General features: G+C 36.4%; 1 protein-coding gene across 8 annotated transcripts in view; it reads right to left on the bottom strand.

Annotated features, from left to right (window-relative positions):
* CCDC91 (coiled-coil domain containing 91) overlaps positions 1–22412 on the bottom strand; it is a 516404-nt gene that overhangs the window by 18017 nt on the left and 475975 nt on the right. For 6 of the 8 annotated variants that reach the window (XM_037844945.1, XM_037844940.1, XM_037844941.1 and 3 more), the window contains one exon: positions 5139–5206. In XM_037844945.1, the coding sequence (XP_037700873.1) occupies positions 5139–5206 (68 nt within the window). Of the gene's footprint in view, positions 1–4110; positions 5207–22412 lie in introns of those variants that run through there. The other 2 variants (XM_037844948.1, XM_037844946.1) reach the window with 1 other exon arrangement.

Raw genomic sequence — 22412 nt, forward strand, 5'->3', positions numbered from 1 at the left:
TTCATCTTCTAAATTCAGGCAGCACATTTCTATCAATGTGATTTAGTCATTTTGGTGAGAATTTGGAAATACAGAATTCATTTTAGAGTGTATAGAAGTTCTGCTGATTCACTGTTGTAGTTGAGAGTTCTTGAAATTTCCTAATGGACATCATTTAGAAACATAGCAATCTCAGCTAAACCCTTTAAACTAGGTGCCAGAATCTATTGGTTGGGGATTAGTTGCTTAGTTAGATTTCTAGTGAAATGATTGTTTGATTCAACTATATATTCACTCACAATTATATGCTAAGTCCTACCCACAGGCCAGGCATATAAAATGCCTTCAGAATACAATAAACAAAACAGATACGGATTTTGCTTTCAGGAGGTGACAGGTATAAACCAGCACGAAATAGTATTTAATTATACATGACAACTAAATAACACAAAATATTATTTAATTATAGAAGTACTCCATAGGAAAAGTTCAGTCTGTTATGGCTAGGGAGCTGATTTAAGGAGGATCAACTTGTTAGATATTTCTTGTTTAAAACAAAACAAACCCAGAATGACAGCAAAGAAAATAACTTCACAAGTTCTTCTCTTCTATTTATAAATATCAATGATTGATGCCCAAGTAGCCTTTGCATTATGGAGGGTTGGATGTATTAAAAATGTTTATTTTTCAATTAAATAATGGGAACAGTTTCAATTTTTCCTGGCTTCAAAAAAAAAAAAAAAAAAAAAATCTGGCAGTGTCACAGCTGTGAGCTTTCATACATTGTTTCTGCCTATTTACTAAACTGTTGATGGTGATGCTTACAACTAAGAAGCCTGTGGATTCAAAGCACATTGGCTTTCTGCTTCTTGTTAGCAGAGTCTTTGGAGACACAGTAGAGTTGTTTACTGGTATGTAAACAATATTAGAAGCTAAGTGCTTTGATCCAAGTCTCTTCTCTTGGAGAACTATAAATGTTTTCAGGTTCTTACATACGGGTTTCATCTTGAGGATTTATTATGTAAAGTCTCCCCCCCCTACTTTTTTTTAGCCAGTAAATAATTCTTTTGTTTTTATTCTCTAACACATAGCATTTTTAAAATTCCATTCCAGTTTGTTAGATCAAAAAGGACCAAAAAGAAGCTATAATTAAAGATACTTGACTCGCTGCAGAATAACACCAATCATAGGGACACTGTTCTGGTTTTGATTTCAAAGAAATCACTGAGTAAGGCTCCTCTGAATTGGAACATGAATCAGCATTTATCAAGGCTGTGTTTAAACTCGACTCCAGATTCTGAGTGACAGTGAACGTCTAAATAGGGTACTGTTTGTTCATAGTTTTGGGTATCTGTGAGTTACTTGGCTTTCCTTCAGTTATATTTTTAACATTTCTTAAAATAATGTTTCCATTTTGGATGTGGATTACTAAGGTAGAGGAAATGATTAACTGTGCTCAGTATCCAGGGATTATGTGCTGGGGTCTGTGCTGGACTGCCTTAGTTAATATTTTTTCAGTTGCAAGTAATAGAAACTTGTCCTGGCTAGCTCGAGGGAAGAAAGAAAGTGGTGTTGGTGAATTGGAAGAATATTTGGGTATCTCAGAGTCCAAGACTCAAGAAAGGCAGAGATCAGGGATGTCTGATCCCAGAAGTAATAGTTCATGTCCATTTCTCTAAGGTAAAGTGGTTAAAATGACTCTGCAAATAACACTTCACAGGGGGCCCAGTTAAGGTCAGGTTTTCACCTGTAGATCAGTCAAGTTCAGAGGGGCAGAATAACACACTTTAGCTATTTGTTTGAGGGCAACCACTCCTGTATTTTGTGGGCAGTTCCCAGAGCAGAGGGGAATTGTAAACTGGCAGCCACACCAATAGGGTCTAAAATATTCAGTGTTTTATAAACTTACTTTTATTTTCACAAAATGCCTGGACAAAATTGCTATTCCTACCTAACAAACTAGAAAACTCGGATTCAAATCAGGTAGGCCACTTGTCCAAGGTTCTACAGTTAGAATGTGATAGAACTTGAATTCCCACTAGGTATCTACTGGAGGTTAGTACCCTTTTTAAGCAATTGAAAAACTGGATGTCCACATGGGATAAAAACTTTCAGATATTTTCTCATGAAGAGAGTATTAGGTACATATGGGGTAGTGGAAAGAATAGAACTGCATATTGAAAGACGTATGGTTGAACTCTGTGCTGGTTTGAATGTATTATGTCCCCCAAAACACCATTATCTTTTATGTAATCTTGTGTGGGTGGGCCTATCAGTGTTGATTAGATTGTAATTCTTTGAGTGGAGATGTGCTCCACCCAACTGTGGATGATGACTCTGATTGGATGATTTCCATGGAGATATGGTCCTGCCCATTCAGGATGGGTCTAAATTGAATCACTGGAGCCATATAAATGAGCTGACAAACAGAAGGAACTCAGTGCAGCTGAGAGTGACATTTTGAAGGGGAGCTACAGCAAGAGGGACACTTTGAAGAATGCACTGGAACTGAGAGAGGAGCTTCAGCTCACAGAGACATTTTGGAGACGGCCTTTGAAAGCCGACTTTTGCTCCAGAAAAGCTAAGAAAGGACATACCCCCGAGAGCAACTGAGAGTGACATTTTGGAGAGAAGCTGAAGCCTAGAGAGGAACGTCCTGGAGAAAGCCATTTTGAAACCAGAACTTGGAGCAGACATGCCTTCCCAGCTAACAGATCTTTTCCAGACGCCATTGGCCAACTTCCAGTGAAGGTACCCGATTGTTGATGCGTTACCTTGGACGCTTTATGGCCTTAAGACTGTAACTGTGTACCCAAATAAACCCCCTTTTATAAAAGCCAACCCATTTCTGGTGTTTTGCATTCCGGCAGCATTAGCAAACTAAAACAAACCCCAACTCCACCATGTTATCAAGGCAAGTGAAACCTAATTTTCTCAATTAATAAACGTAGATAATAACATCTCCATGGGGTTATTGTAACTTCCCAGGGTTATTGAAATAATATGTAAAAAATATTTGGCTTGAAGCAGGTCCTCATTTTTTGGGGGGAAAAGTACTTTACTACTAACTACTAAAGTACTTTACTACTGACTTTACTACTTCCAGTATACTACTACCAAGGAGTCACAGTTTGATAGTGGCTTTATCATTCAAAAAACCTTACTGCTCTCCTACTTTTAGCCTTTCAAGGCAGTGCCTTATTCATCTAAGCCTAAAGGTAGGAAATGCTATGTAAAAAGAGTTAAATCATACTTGAAGTGAAGAAAGTTTTGGATACAAAATATTGGACTACTTATATCCGAGACCTGGGGTTCACAATTCAGGGGAAAACTCTTACCTTTGTGGAAGCACAGCATTTGGTCATTTAATTTTCTCAAGTGAATTCTACCAGAGATGGTCTATATATCATTTTGATGACCAGAGCAAAAACAAAATGTGGAAATCTATAACTTCAACATCGTTGAAATAGATTATTAGCTAATTCAGTATGGAGTGATTGATGTGCTCAAATAATCAGAATTGTATGACCAGATGATACCTATCAATTATCTTAAAGATAGTTCTGTAGAAAAAACATTGTAGCAATCCAAAGGAGTATATTTTTGTACATGGTGGTTGTTTTATGAGTAATCATAGACTGGTAGGTATCAATTTATCACAAATTACTTTAAACAACAATTAGCCTATGTCAACAGCAAAGGTGGAACCCTAAATGGAAGGGGAGAAAAACACTCTGTGGTGGTAGGGGATGAAGAAGTACAAAGTATTACATTCTCTTGACATTTCCACTATCTCTTCATCCTTCTCAGTCTTACCTTTAGTGACCTCCTCTGCTTCATTTTTATTTAAATCTTATCTCAGTAACCTGTGAAAGTATCCTATCATTTAAATTTAATGACAGTCAAGAGATTTTAAATAATGACCATATCATTGTATTATTAAAAGTTCTCTCCTTCTACCATGTTACATTTCAAGTCAGTGACCTGCTTGCTTTATTATTTAAATTTGTAAAGGAAAACTGAGTATTAATATTTAAAGATACTTGGTAAATATTATTGTAAATATTTAGAGGGTACAAATACAAGGACAGTCATACATGAACATAGAGGTTCAAGCAAGAATTTAAAAAATCATTTTTGAAATTCTTTTTATTACACTGAGAAATCCCAGAAAAGTACAAAGCCCATGAAAGTTGAAGCATTTCAGAAAATAAAACAAAATGTTTGCATACTTTTTAATGGCAACATATTAGTTCTGATGTTAAATATACTCATGATTTTGTATTGAAGCACACTGCTCAGAAATTAAATATGTTCTGAAGTACTGGGAAAAGATTTGATGTTGCTCACATTTGAATCTAAATTCCTATAAATGGATCAGTTATCTTTCTGGAGATTAAGTTCAAGGTTTGACTCATAAGAAAAATTGCTTTACTGATTCATAGTGACTTTGACAAGCAGAAACACAAAATAAGTATATATCACCAACACCCCTGCTGTAATTTAAGTGGTACATCAGATCAAAGTTGAATTAATACAATAAACTTTAGTATTTTTAAATTTTATCTCTCTTCAGCAGACCAATGAAGACACATAGATCTAACTGCAAACAAAGGTTTGGTAACATCAGAATAATGCTCTATCATATCAGTGTTTTATATCCAAGTTTCATGGATGCGTGATTTAAAAGCCATGTGACTTCTTTCCTCAAAATCAAATAAATGTATGGTTACATTCTAGCATTTTATCAAGAGTCACCATGAAGCAACAAGTAAAGATATTTACTATTTTTGCTAAATTCAGTAAAACAGGCTGCCAGAGGCTTTAAAGTTTACTTAATTAACTTTCGATAATGTGGCAATTTTCAATGGCTTTGGGGTCTTACCATACTTTCTGCTACTATTACTACTAAAGTAATAGTACATGTAAAGGAAACCAAAGAAAATAAATTAGATCACTTGGTAGTTCTAAATATTGAATTGGTTTATCCTTGAACTGGAAGTCCATTCCCCAAGTTTTGGAAAGAAAACAAAAGCATCTTTATAATTCACAGCATATATATTCAAGGTCTAATGATTTATCCATTGCCAGTGTGGGCTACCTTGTCATGTTCTCTTTATTCAATATCAACTGGTTCCGTAGCTATTAAAGCACTTAACTGTTTCTGGGCACAGGAGAGGAACAGTTCCAAACTGGACAGGCTTCTCTGGCGGATGGCTTGATCAAGCTGTTGATTTTTAAAAAAAATAGTTTTAAAGAGAGAGAGAGGAAAAAAAAAAAAAGGCACTTAGTTGAGGAGTAAAAATCCTTGTCACTGAAGCCCCCTAGAAAGACATTTTCAAATAGATGATTTAGGAAATCAAATAGAACATTATCCTGAGTGATAATGATATCAATTTTTCTGACCTATCACCCAAGATGAGATGATAATCATAATTTTACAATTGATGTTGGTATTCAGTTACTGGAGAAGTACCATATATTTTTTCAGAATGATGTTAGAAAATACAGTATAAAAATGCTAGTTCATAAGGAATTTACAGACCATACACTGACAAATATAAATGTCACAGGTGCACAGAAAAATACATAGCACAGAAAAATACATGGCACAACAAAACAGCATGATTACATCATGCATCGAGTTTAGTAGAACAAGTAAGTGAGGAGATCAATGATTTCCTGAAATTAGACAAAAGTTCTTGGGGAAAGTGTATTTTAAGAAATATATGGTATTGTTGAAAATTATTTGAGTTGATCCTCCTGCAGAGATAGAGATATTTTAAGGCTGGCAATTTACAAAAAAAAAAAAAAAAAAAATACGGTGAACAAAACAAGAGGTTTAGTAATAGAAGTCATTTAGGTTATATATAATAACTTTCTGGGTGGTAAGGATTGTTGAATATATTAAGAGTTTCTAACTCTTCCGGCTGTAAAAAAGAAAAAAAATTGCACACTGTAAAAATAACCAAATGATGGCAACACATTGCCTACAGGTTGCAGAACAATGGGGTAACCCAAAGGAAAGCCAAATAAATTCCATTTCACAATATGTATCTGTCATATTTATGTAAAAGTTGAAATATTCTCCCCACAAGCTTCCCCCACCAAAAAAGAAAGGCAAATCCAAACCATAATTTTCTATTAAAGTACACTTCTACAATCCACTGATATTCAATGACTGAAACCTTGGAAGATGAAAATTCTGACATATCCTAAGAGTTAATAAAAAAATGAATGACTTAGACATACAATGTCCATGTAAAAAGATTAACCATACTGAGACAGTTATTTTACTTTTCAATTCTGCAATTTTTTTTATAATTTCCATTTCTCCTTATCAGTTGAGACTCCTTATCAGAGCAATTGTTGATACCATATTTTCATTAAATTATTTGTATGTTTCCTATAATTCTTTGAAGATATTTAAACCTGTTTTGATGTCTTTGTGTGCTAAATGTTTTCTAAACCTATGCAAGCTCAGTTTTTATTAATGTACTTTTATTGTATATGTAAGTCACATTTTTGTTTCTTCCAGTCTGGTTATTTTTAATTGAAAATTGGCACTTTTCATAGTTTGCTGTAGATAATTCTGGATTCTAGATTGTCTTCTGAAGATTTGTTGTTGTAGTAGTAGTTAACATTCTGGGTCTAAAACTGTAAATCCGTCTTCCTACAGTGCGCAGCACCTGATATCCTTGTTTTTATGGCTTCTATTGTCTTTTATTATTAGCCTTGTCCTCTTGGGTGCTAGGCCAAAGATTTGGGTAGAGAATAAGATCTTGGGGTTCACCCTTCTGTGCCCTCTTACATATAGGGATTCTCATCCAATTTCCAGCTCCTCTTTGAAGATATCTTTGAAGATATTTAAACCTGTTTTGATGTCTCTGTGTGCTAAATAAATGGAAATTATAAAAAAAAATTGCAGAATTGAAAAGTAAAATAACTGTCTCAGTATGGTTAATCTTTTTACATGGACATTGTATGTCTAAGTCATTTTTTTATTAACTCTTAGGATATGTCAGAATTTTCATCTTCCAAGGTTTCAGTCATTGAATATCAGTGGATTGTAGAAGTGTACTTTAATAGAAAATTATGGTTTGGATTTGCCTTTCTTTTTTGGTGGGGGAAGCTTGTGGGGAGAATACCTGATACCTGCAGGTAGCAAGGATTTAAGCTGCCCAAGCTACACATGGTTAGGGAATGTATATAGTTAAAAATCATGGAAAACAAAGGACATTATCAAGAAAGAGAGAATGGGGGGAAAATATTTGAAAACCATGTAACTGATAAGGGTTTAATGCCCAGAAAATATGAAGACTCTCTGGAAATCAACAACATAGAGACAAACAGCCCAGTAAAAAAAAAAAAAAAAAAAAAAAGGGGGGGGGGGGCAAAACACTTAAACATTTCTCCAAAGAAGATAAACAAATGGCCAATAAGCAAGTTAAAAGATGCTCATCATAAGCTGTTAGGGGAAGGCAAATCAAAACTCACACCCACTAAAATGGCTATTAAAACATGTAAAAGGAACAAGTACTGGCAAAGGATGTAGAGAAATAGAAACCTTAGTATGTTGTTGTTGAGAATGTAAAATGGTACCACCACTATGGAAAACTGATGGTTCCTTGGAAAGTTTTGTATAGAATTATTATATGTTCTGGCAATTCCACTTCTAGGTATATACCCAAAAGAACTGAAAGCAAGGGCTTGAAGACATATTTGTACATCAATTTTTGTAGCAGTATTATTCACAGCGGCCAAAAGATGGAAGCAACCGAAGTGTCCATCAACAGATGAATGAACAAAAATATTCATCTGTAAAAAAGAATGAAGTTTATAATACGTCACAATAAGGATGAACCTTGAAGACATGCTGAGTTAAATAAGCCAGACAAAGTTATTGTGGGATATCACATGAAAAAATGAGAATATGCAAACTCACTGAGACAGAAAGTAGATGACAGGTTACAGGGGGATGAGGGGGAATGGAAAGTCAATGCTTAATGGGTACAGAGTTTCTGTTTGGGGTGATGAAAAACTTTTGCTCATGAATGATGGTGATGGTACTGCAACACTGTGACTGTGGTTAATTCTACTGAATTATATGCCTGAAAAGGTAAAAATGAGAAATGTGTGTGTGTGTATATATATATACACATATATATAATATATGTTACCATATTTTTTTTTAAAAATCAGCAAATTCCCATTGCAAGAGCAGATTCTTTATTCTGTTGCCTTCTTATCAGCCTCCCTGAGATCCTCCTTGCACATGAATAGTTTAGCTGGAAGCTAGGGACTTGGGCAGACTTTATATCAGATTTTGGGTTCCACTCCTTTTGCATTTCTCTTCCTTCCAGGATTGCCCTTTACATGTGCAGTTGCTCTTCTCATGCCAAACCCTCTTCTCTGGCATGGTAGGTCACTAAGGTTGTGCTTTTCTGCTGGCCATTTTCTGTTGCCACAATCATTGGGGGTGAAGAGTGTCTCCAGGCCAGAAAGCCATAAACTCTCAATTCTTACACCTTTCAGTTGCACTTTTCAAAAGTAAATTTGCCTATGGCTTCTGTTTACCTTAGGATGCTTTCAAGTATTTAAGTTTTAAAAAATATTTAGCCCAGATCTTATGATTAACTGTGGGACGGTTCACACAATCATTTCATTCTACTGTCATTACCAGAAGTTCTCCCTATCTCATTAAAAAAAAAAAATTAACTGTATCCCTATTTTATTGAGCTATATACATGTAGATTTATTCTAAATTTCCAGTTTGCAGCCTCATGTGTGCTTTCTTCAAAACATGTTCAAGGATTTCTCTGAAACAGATCGCAATACAGGCACATCTCATTTTATTGCACTTCGCTTTATTGTACTTTGCAGGTATTGAGTGCTTTACAAATTGAAGGTCTGTGGCAGCCATGTGTCAAGCAAGTCTATGGGCACCATATTTTCACATGTGCTCCCTTTGGGTCTCTGACACATTTTGGTAATCCTTGCAATATTTCAAACTTTGTCATCATTATATCTGATATGGTGATCTCTGGTCTTTGCTGTTACTACTGTAATTGTTTTGGAGTGCCATGAACCATGCCCATAGAAGGCAGTAAACTTAATTAATAAATGTTGTGTGTTCTGACTGCTCCACCAACCAGCTCTTCCCCCATCTCTTTCTTCTTGGGCCTCCCTATCCTCTGAGACACAATAATATTGAAATTAGGCCAACTAACCCCACAATGGCCATATCTCACTTGAAATCAAGAGCTAGAAATGATTAAGCTTAGTAAGGAAGGCATGTTGAAAGCTGATACAGGCTGAAAGGTAAGTCGCTTGCACCAAACAATTAGCCAAGTTGTGAATGCACAACTCCAAGAACTTCAAAAGTTCTTGAAGGAAATTTAAAAGTGTTATTACAGTGAACACATGAATTAGATAAGAAAGTGAAACAGCCTTATTGCTGATATGGAGAAAATTTTAGTGGTCTGGATAGATCAAACTGGTCACAACATTGCCTTTAAGCCAAAGCCTAATCCAGAACAAGGCCCTAACTTCAATTCTATGAAGGCTCAGAGAGGTGAGCAAACTGCAGAAGTAGTTTGAAAGTAGCAGAGGTTGTTTCATGAGGTTTAAGGAAAGAAGCCAGTTCCATAACATAAGTGTATAAGGGTAAAGCAGCAAGTATTGATATAGAAGCACAGCAAGTTATCCAGAAGATCTACTTAAGATAATTGACGAAGGTGGTTACACCAAACATAGATATTCAATGTAGACTAAACAGCCTTGTATTGGAAGAAGATGCCACATAGAGAGAAGTCAGTGCCTGGCTTCAAGGATTCAAAGGACAGGCTGATTCTCTTATGAGGAGCTAATGCAGCTGGTGACTTGAAGTTGAAGCCAATGCTCATTTACCACTATGAAAATCCTAGGGCCCTTAAAAATTATGCTAAATCTATTCTACCTGTGCTCTATAAATGGAACAACAAAGCCTGGATGACAGCACATCTGTTTACAATATGGCTTACTGAATATATTAAGCCCACTGCTGAATCCTGTTCAGAAAAAGATTTCTTTCACAATATAAATGCTCACTGACAATGCACCTGGTCACCCAAGAACTCAGATGGAGATGTAAGAAGTGAATGTTGCTTTCATGCCTGCTAATGCAACATTCTGCAGCACACGGATCAGAGTCATTTTGACTTTCAAATCTTATTATTTAAGAAATACATTTTGTAAGGCTATGGCTGGCATACATGGTTACTGCTCTGATGGGTCTGGGCAAAGTCAGCTGAAAACCTTCTGGAAGGGATTCACCATTCTAGATGCCATTCAGAACATTTGTGATTCATGGGAGGAGGTCAAAACATCAACATGAACAGAAGTTTGCAAGAAGTTGATTCCAACCCCACCCCTGGATGACTCTGAGTGGTTTAAGACTTCATTGGAAGAAGTAATAGCAGATGTGGTGAAAATGGCAAGAGAACAATTAGAAGTGGCACCTGAAGATGAGTCTGAATCTCTGTAATCTCATGATGAAACTTGAATGGATGAGGAAGTACTTCTTAAGGATGACAAAGAAAGTGGTTCTTTGAGATGGAATCTACTGGTGAAGATGCTGTGAACACTGTTGAAATGACAACAAAAGACTCAGAATATGAATAAATTTAGTTGATAAAGCAGCAGCATGGTTTGAGAAGATTGACTCCAATTTTGAAAGTTCTTCTGTGGATAAACTGCTATCAAACAGCATCACATGCTACAGAGAAATCTATTGTGAAATGAAAGGTCAATCTATGTTGCAAACATCAATGTAGTCTTATTTTAAAAATTGCCACAGCCACTCCAACTTTCAGCAGCCATCAACATCGAGGCAAGACCCTCCACCGGTAAAAAGATTACTTGCTGAAGTCTCAGATGATGGTTAACATATTTTAGCAATAAAGAATTATTAAATAAGGTATGTGAATTGTTTTTTTTTTTTTTTAATTTTTATTGGGATTGTTCAGATACTATACAATTATCTAAAGATCCAAAGTGTACAATCAGTTGCCCCTGGTACCCTCATACAGCTGTGCATCCATCAGCGCACTTAATTTTTGTTCAATTTTTAGAAACTTTTCATTATTCCAGACAAGAAATAAAGTGAAAGATGAAAAAAGAAAAAAAAAAAAAAGAAACTCGAATCCTCCTATATCCCTAACCAACCCCCCTCAATTGTTGACTCGTAGTGTTGGTATAGTACATTTGTTACTGTTTATGAAAAGAATGTTGAAATACTACTAACTGTAATATATAGTTTGCAATACGTATATATTTCTTCCCTATATGCCCCTCTATTATTAACTTCTAGTTGTATTGTCGTACATTTGTTCTGGTTCATGGAAGAGTTTTCTAATATTTGTACATTTAATCATGGACATTGCCCACCATAGGATTCAGTTTTATACATTCCCATCTTTTAACCTCCAACTTTCCTTCTGGTGACATATATGACTCTGAGCTTCCCCTTTTCACCTCATTCACATACCATTCGGCACTGTTAGTTATTCTCACATCTTGCTACCGACACCTCTGTTCATTTCCAAACATTTAATTTCATCCTACTTGAACATTCTGCTCATACTAAGCAACCACTCCCCATTCTTAAGCCTCGTCCTATATCTTGGTACCTTATATTTCATGTCTATGAGTTTACATATTATAATTAGTTCTTATCAGTGAGACCCTGCAATATTTGTCCTTATGTGTCTGGCTAATTTCACTCAGTATATTGCCCTCGAGGTTTTGTCATCAATCCATTTTTTTTTTTAAGATGGTTTTGTTCACACCCCATACATTCCATCCTAAGTAAACAATCGATGGTTCTCTGTATGGTCACATATTTATGTGTTCACCACCTTCACCATTATCTATATAAGGGCATCTACATTTCTTCCACAAGGCAGGAGGGAGAGTCAAAGAAGGTAGAGAGGCAAAAGAAAGAGGAAAAAAAATGACAGGAAGTAGCAAAAGGAAAAGTAACCTTAAATCAAAGTAGAGTAAAGAGTCAGACACCACCACCAATGTCAAGTGTCTAACATGCCTCCCCATCCTCCCTCTTATCTGCATTTACCTTGGTATATCGCCTTTGTTACATTAAAGGAAAAATAATACAATGATTCTGTTAGTTACAGTCTCGAGTTTACGTTGATTGCATCCCTCCCCCAATGCCTCCCCATTTTTAACACCTTGCAAGGTTGACATTTGCTTGTTCTCCCTCGTAAAAACCACGCACTCCTGTCTTCTCCTATCACTCTGTAGTGCTCCCTTTAGTATTTCCTGTAGGGCAGGTGTCTTGTTCACAAAGTCTCTCATTGTCTGTCTGTCAGAAAATATTTTGAGCTCTCCCTCATATTTGAAGGACAGCTTTGCTGGATATAGGATTCTTGGTTGGCAGTTTTTCTCTTTTAGTATCTTAAATATATCACACCACTTCCTTCTTGCCTCCATGGTTTCTGCTGAGAGATCCGCACATAGTCTTATTAAGCTTCCTTTGTATGTGATGGATTGTTTTTCTCATGCTGCTTTCAGGATTCTCTCTTTGTCTTTGACATTTGATAACCTGATTATTAAGTGTCTTGGCGCAGGCCTATTCAGATCTATTCTGTTTGGAGTACACTGTGCTTCTTGGATCTGTAATTTTACGTCTTTCATAAGAGAAGGGAAATTTTCATTAATTATTTCCTCTATTATTGCTTCTGCCCCTTTTCCCTTCCCTTTTCCTTCTGGGACACCAATGATACATACATTCTTGTACTTTGTTTCATCTTAAAGTTCTCAGAGATGTTGCTCATATTTTTTCATTCTTTTCTCCACCTGCTCCTTTGCGTGTAGGCTTTCAGGTGTTTTGTTCTCCAGTTCTTGAGTGTTTTCTTCTGCCTCTTGAGATCTGCTGTTGTATGTTTCCATTGTGTCTTTCATCTCTTGTGTTGTGCCTTTCATTTCCATAAATTCTACTAGTTGTTTTTTTGAACTTTCGATTTCTGCCTTATGTATGCCCAGTGTTTTCTTTACAGCCTCTATCTCTTTTGTGAAATATTCTCAACTTTTTGAATTGATTTAGCATTAGTTTTTTAAATTCCTGTATCTCAGTTGAAGTGTACATTTGTTCCTTTGACTGGGCCATAGCTTCATTTTTCTTAGTGTAGGTTGTAGTTTTCTGTTGCCTAGGCATCTGACCTCCTAGGCCACCCCAGTCACATTTTCCCAGATGAAAACAGCCTCAGGTCACCAAAGGAGGAAATATTCAGTATCTGGTTTCCCTGATGGTTTTTCTTAAGAGGATTGATATACCTGTGCTTTTCTGCCTGGCAGGTGCACCTGTCAGCCTGTCACTGGCTGGAGTAAGAGGGTGTGGCCTGTGGCTCTCCTCCCCCAGGCTTTGGGGTCTGGTTCTGGAAAGTTGGGCAGTAGAGCTGGGCCCCTCCCTTTCCTTTTGGGAAGCTATGCCCCCTCCAGAGATGTCATCTGCATATCAATAAGTTCTTTGTCTCACTCTGCTGATCAAAGTGTTTTGATTTTAAAATGACTGAGGCTGTTTTTACTACAAAGCCCTGTGGGCTGAAAGCAGCTGAAGTTTTCTCCACAGAGAAAGAAAGGGACAAAAAAGCTCCCAGGTTCACCTGTCAGCCAGAGATAGCACCCGATCCTCTGAGCTCCCCATCCTGAGACAGATATGTCCCCTGATTCTCCCAAGGTCAGCTGTCACCAAAAGCCTCTGTCTGCTTGTTGAGGATTAGCTGTCTGTATTGAGCAGTTAACATTAATACCCCAGTTGGAGCTGGGCTGAGAGAGTGCTGCTCTCTAGCACCGCGAGGCTTCCGTGAGGGAGGGGCTCTCAGCTCTCGGCTCTCAGCGTGGGTCCGCAGTTTTACTTACAGATTTTATGCTGCGATCTCAGGCATTCCTCCCAATTCAGGTTGGTGGATGATGAGTGGACAGTCACGTTTGTCTCCCCGCAGTTATTCCAGGTTATTTACTAGTTTTTTGGTCATTTATGAATTGTTCCGGGGGGGACTAACAGTCTTCCACTCCTCTCTATGTCACCATCTTAGCCGTGCATTGTTTTTTAAAGATATAATGCTGTGGCATTTACTGCATAGTATAAACATAATGTTTATATGCACTGGGAAACCAAAATATTTGTGTGACTTGCTTTGTTGAGATACTCACTTTTATAGCAGTGGTATGGAACTGAACCCACAACATCTCAGAGGTATGCTTGTGCATAGAATTTCGGGATCATGAGATCTGCATATTTTAAATTGTTATAGATATTGCCAAGTTGCTTTGCAGAGTGTGTGTACCAATTTCAGTCCTAACTGCAGTGTATGAGAGGGCCAACTTCCACCATTTCCTTCTTTGAAACCAGCTGCATAGTTTTCCATTGTTTTTACACTTTAATATGTACAAGGGATATTTTAATATTTTAAAAGTCTTCCGGTAGAAATTCAGATTTTTCTTAATATTGGCTATTAAAATCAGTGGTGTAATGAACATCCTTCAACAAAGAGCTCTGCATACCCATGCTGGTACATCTCACAGAAATTTCTTGAACCAGAGTACATCATCTCTAATGCTACCTCTATCATAAATGAAGTTTCCAGATATGCATGGATCATTCTTTGGGCTCTCTATCCTATTCCTTTGGATAATTTGCCAATCCCTGCATCAACATAATGTTGTCTTAATTATTATAACTTTATAATCTCAATGTGGTATATTCCCAATATAAGCTATTTCAGAATAATGAGTGAAAACTTGGAGCAAAATAGTTTCAAAAGGAAGTGATCAGACACAGTCTGCCCTTTTTGTCATAAAGCCCAAAAAATAATAAACTCAACAGTATATTATTTTCAGTTACGTAAGTGGATAAAACATTTCTTTTTAAATTAAGGAAATAATGCAATCAGAACTGAGGATTGTTGTATTGAAGGGTGGTGTCACATGTAATGAGATACACATCTAATTTGGAGGTGACTTCATGTGTGTTTGCTGTACTATTATGCTTCATAACTTATGTACATGTATCATATGTTACCTTGAACAACTCAAAGTCTTTCAGCAACCCCAGGGGACAACCAGGAGTCCATTAAAAACAAAATTGACATAATGTCTTAGAATTTATGAATATTAGATAAAGAAGAAACCTGTCTCCCTTTGAAGGGTATACAGCACTAATTCACAATGTATTATAAACATTCATCTTGTGATTGTTAATAAGTAACAATAATCTGGATTTATGCAATCAGAATGAATACTCTATAACTTAAGAAAAGGCAAGGAAATGTATAAGGACAAAGGTTGTTAGATTTTAATTATTTAAAATATACCAAGCACTTCTTTTACTTGTGTTAGAAGTCACTATGGACTTAATAAAGAGGATGGACATACTGGCTTTGGGTTTAGGTAACTGTCAAAGCTCACTTCTCTTCTTTCACCATGCCCCCTAGAACTGTCTGAAGGCAAGAATTCATTACATAAACAGGAGCTCACCACTTCAAGTAGCTCCAAGGTGGTATTGATACACTGCGAGGAAGATAGATAGAGCTGATCTTCCAATTTGATGGGTCTTGCCTGTACGTGGTATGTAAGATCATGTCTGTGAGGGGATCACTTGGGGCCTCTTTTTTAACAGGGTGTTGAATTCCTGTCTCTGAATCAAGTACATCAGATTGAAATTCTTGGCAAATTCCTGAATTTCAAGTTTGGTTGCATTAGGTATGACCTTATTAGTCTTTATTAAAGCAAGAAGAATTTTGGCAAAATATTTAACTTAACCTCTAAAAGACTGAGACAATTCTGAATTTGTGGCTTTTGTTTCAAAGTGAATTAAAGATATGTATTCTGTGACATAATGCTGGTACATATTATGCCCAGAGCAGTGGTGTCAAACATTTGTGGATATGGGATTTATAATCACTTCATAATAAAGTAGCTCTAACTATTTTGTTTTTCCTTCCATTTTCTGTTGCTTCAGCTGCTATCCAGCCCTTTATATCTGAAAAAGAAAAACACTGGAAATTCTGAGGTTTCTGAAATAGTCACTTGAGCTTTATAAATCTTTTTGTTCTCTTTGTCATCTCTTCAGTTTGCTGGTATACTCCGGAAAGCCATTTAGAAATGTACTACTTATTAAAAGTTGTTAATTTCAACAAGCTTAGGGGAAAAAAGCATGGATCCCCAATAATTCCAAGTGGTAGATTTATCTATCCATTATTATTTCATGCCCACAGCAAAAGAAAAAACACCTCTAGACCTTAGCCTTTAATTCCTGCTCACCAAAACACAATATGAAGGCTGGTGAACTTTGCTTGTCTAAGGATGAAAGTTCAAAGTAAATTACAAATAAATTTGGTCTACTTTAATGGAATTATTCATTAAGAACACTGTTTGCATTTCAGAAAATCTGATTATTTTTGGAGAGTGTTATGTATACATGTGTGTATGTTATCTATATATATGTATGCCAACACACTTGTACTAGCTGGTTTTCAATACCTTTTGGGCTTCTAGCACGATACATACCAAGAGATATGAAAATATTAGGTCTACTTTTAGTAATATTATTAATGTTATTTTTCCACCCATGTTCCTGCATATTTTAAACTTATGCTTACAAAGTGACCTCCTTTCTCAAAAAAAGCTAGAATGGATATTTGGCAAGTACACTAATGGAAAGTGATTCATACACAAATGTTATCAGTTTAATAATAATACCTTTTATGGAATCAGTGTTCGTATTCACTAACAATTTCTTTCATTGGCAGTGAAGAAAGGTTAAGTATGATGATCTGGAATTGTAATTATGTAGGCAGAATTTCCAGTTCACGTCACATTGGGTAAGGATTGTTTACCTTCTAATGACATACTTCTTCACTCTCTTGTTTGTTGAAATGCTTCCCTTTTAATATTGTTTAGGTATGAATGCTCTCTTTCTGATTTTATTATACATTCCCTCCTGCTCCCAACACCAACATCACCGCGCACGCACACGCACACACACACACACACCTACTTATACTCAAGCTGCTGTTTCATTTACATGTTTTGAAATTGAGCCAATAAATTAATCAGTTGATCAGTTAAAAAGTCAAGACAGCCTCCTATTTGTATATCATTGCCCTAAGTCCTGGGCAAAAAAAGTGTATGATACTAACTTTATCCTTAAGAGGTTTACGATCATTTGAAGAGAAACACATGCAACAATTAAAGAACACTTAGGTGCTTAAACGTAAAGTAAGACTTAGTCCCACAGAACATCCAGGGAAGAGGAGAAGTTGTGGTTAAGAAAGTGCAGCAGGAAACTTCAGAGATGGGAGGTGGGATTTACAGGCTCTTAGAGGACTGAAAGCATTTCCTTAGAAAAGAGGAGTAAGATGTAGAAGCAATTCAGGAAAGCAGATTAACAAGAACAAAGACATAAATTTTTATAGACACTGAGGAAAGCCACGTGAATCTAGTGGAGAAAGTTTGCTTACGAGTATATACATTCTTTCACTCATTTATTCAAATATTTAGCACCTACTATGTGCCAGGCACTATTTCGGACCCTAGAGATGCAGTGGTGAATAAGACAATTCTCTGCCTTTATAGAATGTATGTTTTAGTTTGAGGAGACAAACTAGTGTTTTTCAGGTGGAGATAAGTGCTATAAAGAAAAAAGGAGGTAAAGGGTAAGGAGAGGTGGAAGGAAATTCTTTTGGGTAGGTTAATTACAGAAGACCCCTTGGGATAAGATACTAATTAAAAAGACCTGAAAGAAGTGAGGAAGGGAGCCATTAAAAAACTTGGGCAAAGAGAATGTCAAGGCAAATGAAACCCCAGGGGAAAATTCCCAAAAGTGGTTTCAAGCTTGGTTTAATCCAGGACTGGCAAGAAAGGCAATTAAGACTGGAACAAAATGAGCAGGGGATAGACTGGTAAGAGAGAGGCCCGACCATGTGAGGCCCTGTAGGTCATGAAATGATAATGAATTCTGGTAAGAAGCCATGAGAGTTTTGAGCAGGAATGTAACCATGATCTGTGTTTAAATAATATCACACTTGTTAATCTGCAGTGAACAAACTGTAGGACAGGATAAGTGAAGGAAGAAAAACCAGTTAGGATACTTTTGGTCTGGGAAAGATAATGGCGATGTTAAGCAGAGTGCTGGCAGCAGAGGCCTAGGAGATCAGGTTAGGAATTTCTGAGACAGTGCCAACTTGATTTGTTGATGAATTAGATGTGTGGACAAATGGAAAAGAGAAATCAAGAATGGTTTTTAATGATGGTGTCACTTACTGAGATGGGAAAGATTGGATCAGGAAAGAGGTGGCCAGAGGAAAATTGGAGTTCTGGTTTGGATATACAGAGTAAATTTTTCTGAATCTTATCAGACATGGAGACTGGATATAAGAATCCATAATTCAGAGTTAGAGGACAAGGCTGGAGACACAAATTTTGAAATCATTTGCATAAAGAGGGCATTTAAAGCATAGATGAGATTGTGTAGGGAATTAGTGTACATAAAAGGGGAGGTAGAGGACTGAGTCCTAGGACGCTCTAACACATAATTTGGCAAGGAGCAGTGGGAAGTGAGTTTTGATAATTACTTTCCAGACTGTTGCGGTCCTTATATATGTCAGAGTAGTATTTTCCACAATGTGTGTGTGTGTGTGTTTGGTTTTGTTTTGTTTTTTTTTTTGGGGGGGGGGGGTTGTGGTCAAGACAGTTTGGGAAATGCAGGATTAAAAAGGTTTCTTTTCTAAAGAATTGCTGAGCCTTTGTGCTAATAAGCATTGTGAACTGCCAATATGACTATCATATAGGTAATGCTTCCCAAACTTTTTAAACCTTGGAATTATGTGTGTATATAAAGTATACTTTGGCAAATGCCACACAAATCAGTTTCTCTTGAACTTTGCTAGACTCAAAACAAACTGCAAATATAAGGGAAAGGGCTACACTGATTCAGTTATACACATGTATAATAAGTAGTCGGATTTTAATGGTAAGAAATTTTGAGATTGCTTAGTCTAACACCTTCTTACAGTTGTGGGAAACTCATGCTCTGAGTGGTTGAAAGACCAATTTTACATGCCTAATATGTCTTCCTCTGATTAAAAAAATCTTCTTTAAACTGTGTTTAAATGTATTAAATTGAGTTCATTATTTGCTTAAGCATCCTCTTATGTAACAAAGAGATTCTATAGCCTCACTAACTTTTTGATGATGGATGTATGAGACTCGTTCCCAGAGTAGCACCCAGTACTGCAGCCAAAGAAGTGCTGAAAACTATTCTAGGCACAATGATATGACTACCCTTACTGTTGATGCAGATGTGAAGGAAGTGGATTATGGCTAAATTTTGAAACTTAATATGCAAAATATAATTTCAGTGGCCTGTTCTTTTAATAAAATCATCAAAGTAAGGGCTGATACACTTAAGGAAATATCAAGTAACCTTTGAGTGGGATTTTTGTAATATTACTATCGTTACTTTTCTCCTGTATCCATAAATTCTACTTCTCATCATTTCAAGCTTAAGAAAACTGAGACTTCTTTTATCTTTAACTTTACTGGTTGTATTAATAAAGATTCTATACTACTAATTTTATTACTGGTAAACTCAACATAAACATTTTCTTTTAAAATAGTTTCTTCTTTATATTTTCAGATAAGTAAATTTGATTGTGAGAGCATATGAAACTGAAGTTTAGACATGGAATCCCCTCTCTGGGAATATAACTGTCAGTTTAATAAATCCTGTTGAAAGAGACTTCGTACTAACTTGAGGAAAGTAGTGTTACATAAAATCTATGCTTAGAATAATTCCAGCTTTAAAAAGATTTAACATAGTCTGGATGGTGGTTTCAACTATGGCAGTGCCATCTGCTTCAACCTTGAGCTTCAGAAAACTTAGGCCTAATCTCTTCAGCAGAACATTCATAGGCTATCATTTATGTCTGATGAAGGTTTCAATCTAGAGTTCACATTTCCTATTCTCTTAGAGAATACTTTTCAACTTCAAAGTATATTTAAACTCTGTCTATTTAGATTGTTCAGGAATGTCAACATAAAAAGCAACTAACTTTCCATCACGTACAAGATGAATTACAGATGCTTTTTCAGAGTAAACGAAAAACGGTATGAAGTACTAAAATCCTATTGACCACAACTAAAAAACCGTTTGTTTGTTTTTTTTAAGGTATCTTCAAGTGAGTAAATTCTGTTTCTGAATCATCTAAAGTAAGTTCTACATATTTGGGCAGTTTGCCATAGAATCCACTGGGCAATGGGTAGACACTCTTTTGTTGTTCACTAAATCATCTGGGCAAAATAAACCAGTACGCATTCCAGACGGCCATGTACAGCCATACCACATTGGAATACAATCTTATTCAATCTTATAAATTAAGCATCAGCAGTTGACAAGCAAAGATGCACTGTAGTAGTGAGTGAATATTTTATTTTGGCTGGCTTGATAGCAGGCACCAGTGTTCATGTAAAATTTGATGAAACTAAAAAGAAAAGGCTGCTGCTAACATACCAGTTTATACCTAATTCTGACAAATTCTAAAGAAAATCTTAAAATTTCTTTACAAGTTAAAAAAAAAAAGGCACTGATTTGGGGGAATTTTAGAAAGAAGTAAAAGTGGATGAAGTTGTATAGCAGTTGCACAGAAATCCTGTCCTACTGTCACAATCTACAAGGCCCTCTATACCAAATTAATAAACAAGTTCCACATTCCACTTTCTGGAGATCAATGGCAAGTAAAGAATTTATCTCAAATACAAGGTGGACTGATCTTGGGAAGGCATACTAACTGATTTTAACATTACATCACATAAAGTTTTCAAGGGACTATCCGCAAGTCTTAATTCTTGAGTTCTTTGCACACATAAATGGATTAAGTCTGATCTTTTATGTTGTGAGTAATGTTGCAGTTTTTTGACTGAAACTGTTTACTACTTGCTAGGCATATATGAACCGATTTATTTAAGTGTTGTATTGGTTATCATTACTTACTATTTCTAAGTAACAAATCACCCCCAAACCTAGTGGCTTAAAATGAAAAACAACAAATATTTATCATCTCACAGTTTCTGAGAGTCAGAAAAGTGGGCACTGCTGAACTGAGTGCCTCTGGCTTAACATGTCTACTGAGATCAATCAAGTTGTTGGCTGGGACTGCAGTCATCTTGAAGTTCAAATGGGGAAGGATCTGCTTCCAAGAGAACTCAAGTGGCTGCTGACAGGCCTCAGAAAATCTACTTCCAAGCTAGCTCATGTTGAGCTTCTCCACAGAGCTGCCAAAATGTTACAGCCGCCTGGCTTCCCCCAAGAGTGAATTAGAGCAAAAGGGCATCAAGAAAGGGAGAGGAGCACTGAAGACAGAAGCCACAGTCTTTTTATAACCCATTCTCAGTCCAGCCAGGACTCAAAAGGAGGGGATTACAAAAGGGCGGAGGATCATTGGGACATACCTAGAACACTACACACTTATTATCTTATTTTTATCCTCTTGATAACTCAATGGATGAGGCCACTTAGGCCTACAGAGGTTATAACTAACCCAAATTCAAATCCAGGCCTGTATGACACCCAAAACCTATTCTCTTAACCACTATACTACATTGACTTCCCAGGTAAGAACTTCAGTTATGACTGGGGGCCCTGGCACAATATTTGTTTTGCTATAAACATGAAGAGGTTTCTTGCATTGCACACACTAGTACAAAAACCTGTCAAGGTGCCAAAAGCCCTGTAGAAGCAATCATTAAAGCATGTAGTTATCTTCTTGGTATACAGAAGGTTTAGGAAATTTCTATTGTATCAATCCTCAAATGGTTCCCTGAAAATGGAACAGAACCATTAAAAAAAAAAAAACAAAAAACTGGCATATAGAATGACATAAGAAACCATTGCCTTAAAGAACCTGTAAATCTTAGTGGCTGTATATAAAAACAATAGACTACTCCCTTGCAGGTTCATAATGACAATTAAGGAGAAACATTCATAAAGACAAAGCGTGGTATAGATCTTGCCTTCTGGTACCTTCTAGGCTTGGGTAATCTTGGCTTGTTTACTTTGGTATTTCCACATATTGATAAAAATGCTTCAAACACAAGTATAAGCTGTTCCACATCTGTGTTGCATACCTGATTCACATTATGAAATCCTTAGAATCCAAAATTAAGCCAGTGGAAAAAAGCACCATTTAATCAAATGACAGTCAGTATGAATAAACTTTTTTTCTATTTAAATAAATTACTACCCTTCCTCATCATTCAGGATTTTATGGAGTGTACTTGATCACTGAAGCCTTAAAACAAAACAAAACAAAAACAACAAAACCTGTCTGGCACATCTTTAAAACAGATTTACCCTACTGAAGGAACTGAGTGGGAAA

The sequence above is a fragment of the Choloepus didactylus genome, chromosome 8, assembly GCF_015220235.1.
Source record: "Choloepus didactylus isolate mChoDid1 chromosome 8, mChoDid1.pri, whole genome shotgun sequence".
NCBI lineage: Eukaryota > Metazoa > Chordata > Mammalia > Pilosa > Megalonychidae > Choloepus > Choloepus didactylus.